Raw genomic sequence first — 13,823 nt, forward strand, 5'->3', positions numbered from 1 at the left:
CCAAGGCATTTTTTCCAAATGGTCAGTTTGAAAAAACAAACAAATAAACAAAACAACTTACTCAGAATCAAGAGAAAATACTGTGTGAGAGTCAGGCTGTGGGACCGCCCTTTCTCAGGTCCCACAGCCTCCTCATTTGTTCATAGAGAACAGTGAGACGTGAAGGCTGGCAGACGTGTACTTGGGATGGGGGAGGGTACTGATCACCTGTGGGCACAGATCAAAAGGGCAGAGATGCGGAAAGCTGCACCTCTATCCACTGCCACAGCGCAGGGCCTTCTGCTCACCCGCAGAAGTTCCAGAGATGGCCCCCACCCAAGCCTGCACACAAAACATCTCCTTCTGGCTCAACTGCAGCCAGGACTCTTTGAAGGCCAAGTTGGGAAAAAGCCACAAATTTTCCTTTTCCAAAACAGATTTCTTGCCTGCCCACTGGTCAAGTTCTTATTTTCAGCTCACTTCTGTTGTTGTTGTTTTTTTTTAAAGAAAAAAACCAAAGAGAAGGCAGGTATAATCTTCCACACTTGAACCAGTCTGCGGCCAGCCAGGACCTGCTGGGAAGGGGCCCCTCCAGGATGCATCGTGCCACCTCGATCTGGTCACCTGGAATTTGAGAGCACAAGCCCTTTACCAACCCGCCACGCAACCGCTGGTCAGCTCTCATCTTCCCACAGGAGGAGCCCAATTCCGGCTCCGGAGACACTGGCAGCGAGGGGCGACAATCCCTGGACCACTGGGGCTTCATCCAGGGCTGAGACCTGCCACCTGTCTCAGACTGAGAAGCAGCAAGGTTCTCATCAACTCACACCAGAACATGAATCCACTCCATCACCAAGAGTCACCTCAGGGCACAGTCTCATCCCCTCCTTGGGGGCTTCCGAAACGCACATCTCTCTGACCCAAGCAGGTAGTGACACGTGACTTGAAAAGAGGTAAAGGGGGACGGGGTGGGGTATGAGGAATGAGTCACAGGACAACTTCTCAGCCCTCCGTGACACTGTATCTATGGGAGGCGAGGCACCCACACCCCAAACTGTACCTGGAGATGCAGGAAAACGCAGGAGCAGAGGGGAAAAAAAAAGGAACACAGTCACTTAATGCTTCTCTCATGGTTCTCCCCTACCCTGGTTGCGTCGCCAAGTTCTCGGGCGCAGGCAGGGCCTGCTCTAGCTTGGGGAGCTGCTGCTCTGGGAGTTTGGGGAGTCCTGCTCGTTGATGGTGTTCAGCAGCAGGCAGGCAGGCAGCCGCGGCAGGTGAGGGTGCCCAGGCTCCCGGGCCTGCTCCTCGGAGGGCTGGCAGAGCCCTTCCTCCTCGTCGCCAGGGGGCCGCACGTGGCAGCTGTCGCAGAAGTCCAGGGGCCCGTCCAGAGCATCGTCGATGAGCGCGTTGAACTCTTTGAGGTCGTCATCATGGTGGCCCCGGTTGCACACACACACCTCAATGCCCGAGTCACCTGTGAAGCGGCGACGTCTGCCGGGCGTCTTGTCTTTGCTGTCAGGGAGGGCGCCGCCCTGCTCGGAGCTGTACTCTTTCAGCAGCTCCTCCTTACATTCGGAATCCTTGTCCAGGAAGGCCCCAGGGTCCACCTCCCCCAGGCCAGCCACAGAGCCGCTGGGCTCCATCCCGGGGGCTTTGGTGGCTGCTGGGTCTGCTGGCACGTCGGAGGGCTCAGGGTCAGCGATGCTCGGGGGTCGCGTGCTGCTTCTGCTGGGCCCGGACAAGGGGCTGCTCTGAGCCCCCTGGGAGCCCCTGGTGGGGTCGGCGCCCGGGGGGCTGCCGCCTGTAGGGCCACACTGTGCAGGCAGCTGCTGCTGGAGCTGGAAGGCACTGTATGGTGGGGGAGGAGTTGGAGGTCGGTTCACCACTTCCTCATAAGGAGGTAGTAAATAGTTTGGCAAAAACCCTAAAATGGGGAGGTAGGGAGGAGAAATTACTGCACTGGCAATTGTTCTAGGACAGACTGCAGGCTCACACTAAGCATATGTCTCATCCCACCCCCAGCATACCCACCGAGGGACAGCTACAGCTCTCAGGTGCAGGCGGGGCACAGGGCTGTGAACGACTTTGCAGAGAAAGGGGGGCAGATTGGGAGTGACAGATTGTAGCTTCTGGAAATCTGAGAGCCCCTAAAGCTGCTTCACAGGCAAGGACTTCTGCTTGTCTGGCGTTAAGGCAGAGGGTTCAGCAAATGTGGTGAATGGCCAAGAGAGTTCTGTCTGGAAGGGACCTGTTTTCCACATGCACGCAAGTCTCATGTTTCTAGCTCAGACTGTGTCCTCCATCTGCATCCCATAGGCCTCAGGGTCAGGGACCCTAAGTTAAGCCTTTCCAGATATGTATCATGAAGAGAGCCTTTTTCTGGGAGGCTGGAAAACTGTGTTGCCTCTCACCCTAGTGTGGCAGGAGGTGGTCCGGAAATACACACCAAACCTCATCCTGATTCGCATCAAGAGCGGGTGGCTTACCAGTAAAGGGTGAGGGGCCTGTCATCAAGGCTTGTTAAGAACATGCCAGGGGAGTTATCTTTTGCTTTGAGGCACAGATGACCTAATTATAACAGTAATTGCTAGCATTTATTGAGCACTTACTATATGCCAGGCACTGTGCTAAGCACTTAACTCTTCTAGGTGTGGAATTCCAAATTTATGACTACTTTAGTCTGTAGAACACACAGAAGAATGGCTTTGGACAGGCTGTACTTCTGGGCCTCCACCGACCACTCGAGAGATCAGTGTAAGGAACCCCAGGGAGGGGCTTCCCTGGCGGTCCAGTGGTTAGGACTTGGCGTTCTCACTGACAAGGGCCCGGGTTCAATCCCTGATCAGGGAACTAAGATCCCACAGCATGGCAAAAAAAAAAAAGGAACCCCAGGGAAGTCAGGTGAGTGTGCCCTTCAGTGGGTCACTGAGTTTCTTGGTTCTCAGGAAGTCCCAATGCTACCCCCCACCGCTGCCCCTTTTGTAGCAGCCTCTGCTAAGGCACATCACATGGCAGGAAGCAAAATGGGGGGATTTCAGGCCACTGACCTCTAAATCTCAATGCATGCACATCATACACCATACAACCACCTGCCTAAAAAAATCTGCCTAAACTAAAGGAGCAGAGATGTAGTCAGAACCCAGCTGGTGTGGACTGGAGCGGCCCAGTGGCTGCCAGGGGCTGCATCCACAGCACTGGCTCCTTGGCGCTAAAGGTGTGCACCCCCTTGTTCCCACACTTGTGAGACCCTGCTCTGTGCGGGACAAGGAGGCCAACCCCCTGTGCCCACAGTCTATGTGTCCTGGGCCCCGAGGGTGGGGTTTGGTGTACGTACTGAAATAAAATGGCAGCGCTGAGTAATTGTGGGCTTCCCGGTAGGCGATCAGGTTGATTTCATGTTGCCGCTGTTGGGCCTGAAGGCGGTGCTTGGCTCGGCGGTGGTGGCACACGCAGCAGCAACTCAGGATAATGATGATGGTCCACACGAGCCAGAACCCTGGGGGCAGGGAGGCGAGACAGAGAGGAGTGGGCACACCATGAATGCCAGCTGGAGGGGCTGCTCTCAGCACAAGGAGGCCCATGGACACAGCACCTGGTCGAAGCTGGCACTGTTGGCCCTTGCCTGGTGAAGTTACATTTAGAACCTGTGATCAATTTTCATGTTTGTACCAGAGTGAAAGACACGTGGGGTGGAAGAGGGCAGAAATGTAAGAATGGTGAACGAAAAAGAGGTCACCCACTCTGGGGCGCCTCCAGGGCTCCTGGGGGAAGGGAAGAATGCCAAGACATCTGTGCAGCACTGCTGGTCCTCCCATATTTTAGGTTTGGGGGGCATTAAGTATGCTTACCTTTTAGGACAACGTGCCCTTCCTATCTTAAGAGATCTCTGAGAAAATGCTTCAGCCTCTCTTGGTGCCCACCTCCCCACTCCAGCCCTGCTCAGGCCCACAAGGACAGCTCCCAGGCTCCCCACCAAGAGGGAAGAGCCCCTCAGAATCCCCACATCTCAGCAGATGAGTGGTTGCCGGGGGCCTCGGAGGGGCTACCTGATAAAATTTTTTTCTCTACCATGTCGCCTCCGTCATACAAGAGTCACTGAAGTTAGAGGTGGAAAAATTCTAATTTCCTCAGGCCCACTTCTTCCCTGGAGAGTGTAAACAACTTCCTCTGCTCTTGCCATAATCCGGTACAATTCCATCTCCCACCATCACAAACAATCCACTCCCACCTCGCTTTGGCCTGCAGCTGCATTAGACTCGGGACCATCAGCGGCCTCCCCTTCTTCCTCCGGGCTCCAGAGAGGGGTAAAGGAGCAGGGGAGAAGCCTACCGCCCTCTTCCCCAGGCAGATTGTTTCTTCTCATTTCCCACTGTGTTCTCTTGGATCATACTCAGAGAACCCTGGCAAACTGCAGTATAAGACCCCCTCTCCAATCTTCACATGTATACAGAAAAGGCTTCTAATTTTTTTTTTTAGTGAATGAGCAATTTTGCTTTAAAATATATATATAGAGTAAAAAAGACTGGAAGGAAAAAATAGTGACATTTTAAGTCGTGGGATTATGAGAAGAAATTTTAATTTTCTTCTCCCAATTATTTTTCTTCTTTCAAATCATAAAACTGGAAACAAAGTAAGTTAAAACTTAAAAATATCTGTGACTAATTTTATTTTTGCTGGCTTTAAAAAAATTAACATATTTCTGAATAGGTTTTAAAATTCCTCTGGGAATGTCTTCATACAATGAAATGATATGAATCATTAAAAAATTATTCACAGAATACTATATTTGACATATAAAGATATTTCTAATATTAAATGAAAATAAAAGATTATGAAACAGCATAAAATATGACCCCAATTTTTGCTTAAGAAAAAAGTATATATAAATGTCCAGAGGGATGATCAGAAAGTTAGTCATGAGGTTATTCCTGGACAATAGAACAGATTTTCTGGTACCAGCTCTTGTTCTTTGCTTATTGCCGATAAGATGAACATGTACTTCTTTGAAATAGAAAAGAATATTTTTTCTCAATAAAAAAATAATCTGGGGCTTCCCTGGTGGCACAGTGGTTGAGAGTCCGCCTGCCAATGCAGGGGACACGGGTTCGTGCCCCGGTCCGGGAAGATCCCACATGCCGCGGAGCGGCTGGGCCTGTGAGCCATGGCCGCTGAGCCTGCGCATCCGGAGCCTGTGCTCCACAACGGGAGAGGCCGCAACAGTGAGAGGCCCGCGTACCGCAAAAAAAAAAAAAAATCTGAGGAATAATTTTAAGGTGAGTTTTTATTAAATGAGAATAGATTATATTATTTTTCATTTGTTCTCTATTCCTGAAGAACTTCAAGTTTTTCCCATTACAAACGTTATGTATATTTTTTATTGTCTGCTTTGTAATTATAAATTTGTGTTTAGAATGTGTTAAGTATTTCTACATCTCTTGTCAGAATGAGTTAATTTCATTAAAAAAAAAAAAAAAAAGGCTTCCCTCTCCCAGCAAACAAATTTGTAAATGAATAAACCCCTGATTTTTTTTCCTGTTTGTACCAGAACACAACATTCTGAAAGATCCCACTGACATTTAGGGTGTGGCCTCTAGCAACACCCAGTGTGTTTCCTTTTGTCCTCCAGGGGTGTCCGGGCTGAATCTCCCCACAGAGCCACCCCTATGGGGTAAGGCAGGATAGCAGTACAGCCTTCCAGCCCTGGCAGGCTGGCAACACCACTGTGTAACACCTTTGCGTTTTCAGCACGTGTCGGTGTTAAACTGAACCTTCTGCTGAGGTCTAGCAACAGGACAGCAGGTGGAGGACAATGGGCAGAGAATCTCTTCCCCATTTCCCATCAGCAGACAGAAAAACCCCATTCCTAACCAGAGTTCATAAATGTAAGTTGAAGTCAGAAGTCTCCCTTGTGGTCCTTCCCGGAGTCGCTGCTGACATTTGCTTAACTTAACTTGCACTTCTCTCCTTCCAATGCTCACCAACTGGAGACTGGACACTGTAAGAGGAGCCCTCAGGGAACGGTTTTGAGGCCAGAAAGGAGCTCTGGGAGTGAACTGGCTTCCCACTGCGGTCCTGTAACGTCTCCTCCAGCCCCTAAGAGCTGTTCAGCTCCCAGCCTCCCGGGGTGGGGTCACACCCAAAGGAAGCGGCACAAATAAGCACAATGCATTCTGCTGAAGAGCCTGGCTCCAAGTGTATTTTAGAGTCAAGTCAAAAGATTCTCGGCTAACCACTTTTTTATACTACCCAGCATCATCTCACAATCCTTTATACTTCGGTGTTACTTTATAATTTTCAAAGTACATTCTCCCATGAGATAATCAGCACCAAACTCTACAATTTTTTACCTCCCAAGTCATTTTTTCAATTGTTTCTTACCTAAAGGTAAATTAACTTTTAACCTTAATGCTGCAATATATATGATATAAGGCAAAACTTCTCAGCTATATTATGACGGCCTTTAAAAAAAAATAAAGTTATTTATTTATTTATTTTTTGCTGCATTGGGTCTTCGTTGCTGCGTGTGGGCTTTCTTTTTAGTTGCAGCAAGCAGGGGCTACTCTTCCCTGCGGGTGCGCAGGCTTCTCATTGCGGTGGCTTCTCTTGTGTGGGGCACAGTCTCTAGGTGTGCAGGCTTCAGTAGCTGTGGCACATGGGCTCAGTAGTTGTGGCTCGTGGGCTCTAGAGCGCAGGCTCAGTAGCTGTGGCGCTTGGGCTTAGCTGCTCTGCAGCATGTGGGATCTTCCCAGACCAGGCCTCGAACCCGTGTTCCCTGCATTGGCAGGTGGATTCTCAACCACTGCACCACTAGGGAAGCCCTATAATAGGCTTTTAATAAGAAAAATCTCAGGCACTGGTTTTTATGTTGGCCAAATATTTCTGGTTCTCCCCCATCCTGGCATGTGGGTAGGCTTGAACTTCCTGGTGCCCTTATGATTGTGACACTTTGGGGCAGATTCTAACTAATAAATTGAGATTGGAAGTGACAGGCGTCACTTAGAGGCCAGAACATTTCTTGCTGATGTGAGACCCTCTGTTAGTCTCCCTTCTGCCATGGCAAGCCGTAACATTCCAGATAGTGACTTCAGGGTCAGTCTGGCCCCAGGGGATAAAGAAGTAGGAACAAAGTTCTCATCCAACCTGTGATGGACATATAGTGTGAGTAATAAACCTGTTATTTTAGGGCCACTAGGAGTTTGGACTTGTTTATTACTGAGCATAACCTCTCGCCTATCCTGACTGATGCAGTATCTTTGTAGGTTTTTCTGGGGGAAAGGATTTAAAATGTTCATCAGATTCTTAAGAGAATCCTTATTCCAGAAAAAGCCTGAGTTCTATTGAACTAGAAATATAATAGAAAAATAGGTCTTTTTCTTTTTTTTTTTTTTTTAAGGAAAAATGAGGCAGGGTAGAAAGAGGCTGGGGGAAGAAATGAGACAAGAGGAAGGCATGCCCTTGGCAGAGTTACCCCAGTTATATTGAACAGCACCAGAAAACTCACATGTTTACTGAAATTCCATCAGCTGCTTCTGTTCATGTGGTATCATGGGCAGAAAAACTCTCCCTACCACGTACCACTTACATGACGTGATATAAAATCTCGAACTGAGTTTTGCATTTCTAATATAGTATCACAAAGTGATAGTGTGGATCAACACTAGGAGAAAACTAACTTGGGAGCAGAAGGGGCCTAGTGGGGTAATGAGGCATTAGCACAGGTCCAGAAAAGGCCCCTAAGGACTGGTCCAACTTGATGGAGTTCATGTGGGAAGACAGAAGGCATTCTTGGTTTGACCCTCACAAAACGGATGCTATTGGCAGCTATTCTAGTCAAAGCTGTGTCCCATCAGCTTTAAAAGGGGGACCGTCCAGACTAGTACCTATGGAGCTGTACAAACTTTTGATCTTTTCACTAGATTTCACAAACAAGGAGGAAAGTTTTAAAAAGGAAAACCTACTGAAAGAACCAAACAGAGAAAGACAGAAGCATGCCCTCCTCCCCAAACACACACCTACCCACAGATTATATTCCTCACTGACCTTTGAAAGCTGTGACCTCATGGTGGGACGCGTTTGTCATGCTAAGCAAAGTGGAAAACATGTTTTTAAAAACAATCACTGAGTCACGTGCCCCAGAGCTCACTATAAACTTGGGAAAACACCACTCCCCAACTGGCAGGAAATTCCTCATTAGGAAGCCAAAGTATACTGTCAACTAGCTCTCCTTCTACCCCACAGGATGGTGGGTGACCTCCCTGGCCCCTGATAGCTCTTAGCAGGAGCTCCTGATACTGCCGCTGTGGAAAAAGGACTGAATTTGGGAAATGAAGACTTTAGAGGACTTGCAACTTCATCGGAAAGACTGGACAAGTTTCATTTCCTAGCTTTGTGACCTTGATCATTTTGTCTTTACTTCCCTCATCTGTAAAATGGAGAGAATAATGGTTTCTACCTACTTGGTCATTGTGAGGATTACCGAGTTAGTATCTGTATGCAGAGTACTCAAGCGTGCACATTCGAGACCTTTCACGACCTGGGCCCACCACCCTTCCAGCCTGGCACTGAAGAGTTCAGGAAGGGGGTAGCTTTGTGTGAGGCACACTGACCCCACTACTCAGCTGCGACCAACTGACTGGCTACTTAACGCCCCTGGTCCTGAGAAACGGGATATGTGTACCTGGCAGGGTTGTATTTGGGGCAGGCTGAGCTGACGTGTGTGAAGAACTTAATGAGTGCCAGGCACACAGCAGAGTTCTATGCACGTCAGCACCCTCATCTCCCCTGGTCGAGCCCCACAGCCCAGCCCCATGGCCACAAGGGAAAGGTTAATGAGATGCATGCTCTCTTCTTTCCCATGAGGCCTTGACCTATGGTGTTTGGTATTCTTCACCCTGGGAAGTCATTCTACCCTTCTCCATGTGCTTAAAACCCATCCACCCTTTAAGGCCTACCTCAAATGCCACCTCCTCCATGCAGCCTGCCTGAATCCTGTCCAGCTAAAGCAAACTCTCCTGGCACATACACCGCAGTCCTTGCACGTACACTCCACTCTCTACTTTGCATTACTAGTGAGGCACGTTGTCTTATCTCCTCTCTCTGCTCAGAGACTCCCTTCTTGATGGCAAGGATTCTGTCTCCCCACACTCTCTAACACAGAAGAGGCCACAGCATCCAGTAGGAACTTGTTAGAATTGCAAATTCTCAGGTCCACCTCAGACCTATTGAATCAAAAACTCTGGGACTGGGGCCCAGAAATCCATGCTTTAATAAGCCCTCCAGGAAATGCAGATGCTTGCCAAAGTCTGAAACCACTAGAGTAAGAGTTTGCTGAATAGATGACTGAATGATGACTGAAAGTACAAGTGCCATGAAAATGCATGGGATGATAATAATAACAATGGCCAGGTTCTTATAGCCTCAGCCACGGCAGTGGTAAACAGGACCCTCACTTCCGCACTGATGCAGACCCAGGAATGACCCCTGGCTTAACGTTACAAGAGACTGTCTTAAAAGACACGGGAGTAAGGGCGCTGGCTGAAGCTTAAGGTCTGTGTGTGCTTGTGTGTCTGTGTAAAGTAGGCTCTGTGTGTGTATGTGTGTGTGTGAGACAGTCCTCAGCACACAGGAAAATTCAGCTAAGTAGTGGTATGAGGGTTGGCAGAAATGGCATTTGTTTTTCCGTGAGGCCTTCCCTGTGGGCAACTATGGTTAAAGAGGTACTTTGACAAAAACCCTGCCAAGGATTTCCTGGCTGAGATTTTTTTTCCTTCCAAAGGAAAGAGACAAAAAGAATAATGCAAAGCCCATTACTTTCACATTTCAGGCAAAGTTCAGAGGCAATTAGAGGGAACAGGGTTCAAAGCGCAAAAAGCACAGTTCTGATGAGAACTGAAAGGGCTCATTCCTACGCTCAACCTCCCTCCTCTACACATCAGGCCGAGGCCAGGCCCCTAAGAAGGAGGAAAACCAAAGAATTCTGAGAGGGGCAGAACACTCACTGGGCATCTTCTGACCAAAAAGCCATTTCTGGGCACAGACAAGAGGAAGTTTGGCTTTTACAGTCTCCGTCCCCCTAGAGCTTGGAAAGCATGGGCCAACTTTTACAGGGGTGAGTCTTTCCTCCCCGTCCAGACTCTGGTCTCCATCTGACCTTCTCCTTTCCCCGGCTGACCACAACTGGAGAGGTGATGAGCCACTGTGTAGCTCTTCCCCTGGCTTTCTTCAGGCCCTCGGGACGAAGTGCCTGGTTCCCAGACTGCCTGCCACCCTGCCACCTGGGTCTCCCTGTCCCAGCCGCCCCACCCCCAGCCCTGGCTTTGGTGACCCAATTCTGGTGGCTACTGAGTCTGCTCTGCCAAAAGCCCAGGAGGCTCTGTCAATCTGAGATGGGGGCCATCAGCAACTCCATTCTTTCCGCAACTGATGCCGCCTGGGCCGGGCCCCAGAAAAACAAGCTGCAGCTCTATGGCTTTTTGGCAGCCCAGCTTCAACTTTTGTTTTAACAAGGGGTGGGAGGGAGAATTTGAGCCCTGCGGTTATCTGCATTTTGAAACATTTAAACACAGACTGTCCACCTGCCTGGCACTTTGTGTTTCTCTAGTGAGTCCCTCAGCCCCACCCCTTCTAAAATAGCACCAACAACTCCAGGCCTGCCTTTGCTGCTGCTTATATAATGCTTGCAGGACTGGTGGGGACATCTTGAACCCTATTCTCTCTTTGGGGAGGAGTCTGCCCTTAACCACCCCTGAGCCCATCCTCAAAAGGAAAGGACAAGAGTGAGGAGAGGTCCTGTTTGTAGGACCCACTCCCACTGGCTACAAGATCCATTTGCATTTAGAGGGAGAGGCTTCCCAGCCAATAGTCTAATTTCCTTTGCATTTCAAACAATAGCCCTTCTAGCTGCTTTCTGACCATATCACTGATGTGGGGGGAATGGGGAGATCAGAAAGGAGAAGGGGAAAAAGGGAAGAGATGGTGGTGATGGTAAGGGCATGGTTGACCAGCAAGCACAAAGTTTGTTTCCAAATGGAGGGAGTGATGGGGGCTTAGAATTCTCTGGGGAAACAGTTAGCGTTTCCTCTAGCAACAGACAGTTATGAGAACCACTGCATGGTGGTCACCTGGCAACTCTGCCCTTAGGACCCTCCCATCCTCCCCTTCTTTGTCCAGCATCCTACAGTGTCTCGTCTGAGTTCCAAGAAGATTAGAGTACAAAGGGCTCTAGTGACCTCTCCAAGCCTGGGTCACTCCCTGAAGACCACAGCAATGTCACCACCCTTGTGCAACTCTGGAAGGTGCAAGCACTCCTGGCTGCCACCAAGCAGTGGCAAGACGAGGATTGTCTCCACATGGCACTGAGCTGACAGTAACAGGTTAGGTAGACTGGAGAAGCCTCTAGACACTTCAGTTTGTGATCTGGGGAAGGAAGAAAAGGGGCTGAACCTATAGACTCCTTCTCTCCAGGAGGGCTCTGTCGGCAAGGACCTAGGAAAAGATTATCCCTTTGAGAGGGACCCTCAGAAACAGAGGCAGCTCCTTGATGATCTCTGGGGAATTCTGGAAACCCTGGTGCTTCTTACAAGAAAATGGCATTACAGCCATCCACAGAGAGCAGGCCAGCATTCACAGCAGCTTGGCTGCTGCAAACCTCTCTTTGCAAAGATGACGAGCCTGGGCACCTGGGCTGGCCCATGAGAGAATGTAAGTTGTTGTCACTGCTCGGCACACCCAGGAGAGGGCGTCAAAGAGAACCCCATTCAGGAAATTCTGCAGCAGACCTGCTAACCACGGCTTCTTAAGAAGGCTCAGGACCATGTTATCCGGTCTTTAGCGCATGGTGTCCGAAGAGCACCAGAGCTCTCCTCCTCTGCAGAGAGATCGCTTCTAGAACGTGGAAGCAGATTCTGCTCACCAACACTGCCACCAAGAGAATAAGAAAAGGGCTGACCAGCCTATGGTTTCCCAATGAGCAGAGGCAGTAACCGAGACCCTGGGATGCCAAGACATCCCCAGGCAAGGACTTACACCAGAGTTCATAGTAGTAGTTGCAGCACTGAGACTGTCCACAGCAGTGTCCTGTGTCACAGATGTAGCTTTGATTGTTGGTACCCACGCAGGTTTCCTTATCCTAAAAGAAATTAAAAAAACACTGTAGCATATTAAATTATAGCTTTTAAACACTACTTTTCTTCTCATCCTCCTCTTACTGATCGCCTGCCCACCTTCCACCAAAACGGTTTGTATGTACAAATGTTTATTGAAAGAAAAGAAAGAGAGAGAGAGAGAAAGGAAGGGAGGGAGGGAGGGAGAGAGAGAGAGAGAGAGAAAGAAAGAACCACACAACAACAGCAGATTTAAGAAAAATAATATGGTTTATTAAAGGGGGAAGAGGATTCAGTACACAAAGCCGACTGGTAAAGAGCAGAGTTCTCCTCCTTGCTTTCTTTATATCTACGCAGAAACACTCCACGTTCTGGTCCTAAACTCAGCCAGTAAGAAGGTGGTGATTCTCCTGTAATAGGCTGTATATTTTAAATAAATCCGGTTTCTCTGTGAAAGTTCCCAGAATAATGAAGGCAGCACGTATTCTAGGATTGGCATCTGGTCAGTCAGTCCATCTTCCCTTCAAAACACATATCTCCAAGGTTAATTACAGTGTGATTCAAAAGAAGGCTAAAAATCTTGCTACTAAAATTCTTTCAATCTTAAGAAAAGGGGTGACTTGCTCAGGTGACCTAGTCCAATTTTAATTTGCTAGATCCTTTTTTGCTTACCAAATGATCTCTTAATAATCTTGACTGGATCTAGGATTCACACTGTCCCTTGTCAGGGACAGCTACAGAAAGGGCACCGCTGAGTAACCATCTAGCATTTTGCCAAATTCTATTCACAGCACTGGTGGATGGGGATGGAGGTGGAAAGGTTTTTTTATATTTCGTAGTTAAGATATGAAATACCCCACCGGCTGACCTAAACTTCAGCCTCAAATGTCCTCTGGGTCACAACGCATATGATGAGACCTAGAAGATCTGGCTTTCAACATTTCTTTGTTCTAAAGAAGTAACACATGCAGTGACTGGACACGGTCTTTGTGCCAAGCACCGGGCTGGGTACGAGGGATACAACGATGAATAAGAAGTTGTCCCTAACCTCAAGAGGCACAGAGCTAAGAAGGGAAAAAACCCTGCTCAGCAAAGAAACTAAAACCACAGTATTATATGTGCTGCTACTCAGGCTGACCCTGCCCGCAGTGTACATCCGGGCGGACGTCTGCCAGTGGAAACTCAAGTCACAGGGTCGGTTCCTGTTCTCTGGGTCTTGCTTTATACTACGCTGTCTGTTTGGCCAAGGGTACAAACAAAGCACTCCAGTGACTGTCTACAGGGCTAGAGGCTGGGCACCTGAAGCCACAAGGACAAAAGAAAGGGCATGGCTACAACCCAGATCCCAGGCTCAGTGTGTATTTCCACCACATCCTCAGGTGTTTCCTGGTCTTTAAGAGTCTTACACCCTGGTATAAAGGGGTTTAGGAAGAAGGAAACATGGGAAAGGCATTTGTCGACTCTGACAATGAGGGTTTCACAATAGTATTGCAAACAGAGTTCTTCCTATCTTTGCCTTCCTGTGTCCGCCATAAGTAAAATGGCACACCTAGCAGGTGGCTGTCCAGTGGGATGTCTCCTCTGAGGCCTGATGCACGTGGAGAAGGCAGATCTGTGTTCGTTGCTTTTGCTAGAACACACCCTCTCCCTCTTGACTTCAGAGCAAAACACTGCTTTCCTAAGGACATCAAAAAGTTTCTCCCAAGTTTACCAGGCCCTGAAATGCCATTCTTCTGGCCTGGC

The 13,823-nt window shown here is 48.8% G+C and overlaps 1 protein-coding gene across 1 annotated transcript; it reads right to left on the bottom strand.

Moving 5' to 3' along the window:
* Positions 1 to 1,166: 1,166 nt before the first annotated feature.
* WBP1L (WW domain binding protein 1 like) lies at positions 1,167 to 13,409 on the bottom strand. The gene is made up of 4 exons (XM_065894808.1): positions 13,380 to 13,409; positions 12,004 to 12,106; positions 3,314 to 3,475; positions 1,167 to 1,903 (listed from the first exon to the last, which is right to left on the bottom strand). The coding sequence occupies exons 1-4, from the start codon at positions 13,407 to 13,409 to the stop codon at positions 1,167 to 1,169; spliced, it is 1,032 nt and encodes a 343-aa protein (XP_065750880.1).
* Positions 13,410 to 13,823: the final 414 nt, after the last annotated feature.

This window comes from Phocoena phocoena, chromosome 16 (assembly GCF_963924675.1).
Source record: "Phocoena phocoena chromosome 16, mPhoPho1.1, whole genome shotgun sequence".
In the NCBI taxonomy this organism is placed as follows: Eukaryota; Metazoa; Chordata; class Mammalia; order Artiodactyla; family Phocoenidae; genus Phocoena; species Phocoena phocoena.

Bases quoted from the DNA above. Each gene is read 5' to 3' on its own strand.
- WBP1L (XM_065894808.1), bottom strand. From the start codon at position 13,409: ATGCCCTTTCTTTTGTCCTTGTGGCTTCAG. The intron at 3,476-12,003 runs GTAAGTCCTTGC...CCCTGCCCCCAG, and splicing joins CTACTACTATGAACTCTGGT to GGTTCTGGCTCGTGTGGACC. The intron at 1,904-3,313 runs GTACGTACACCA...TCCCCATTTTAG, and splicing joins AGCGCTGCCATTTTATTTCA to GGTTTTTGCCAAACTATTTA.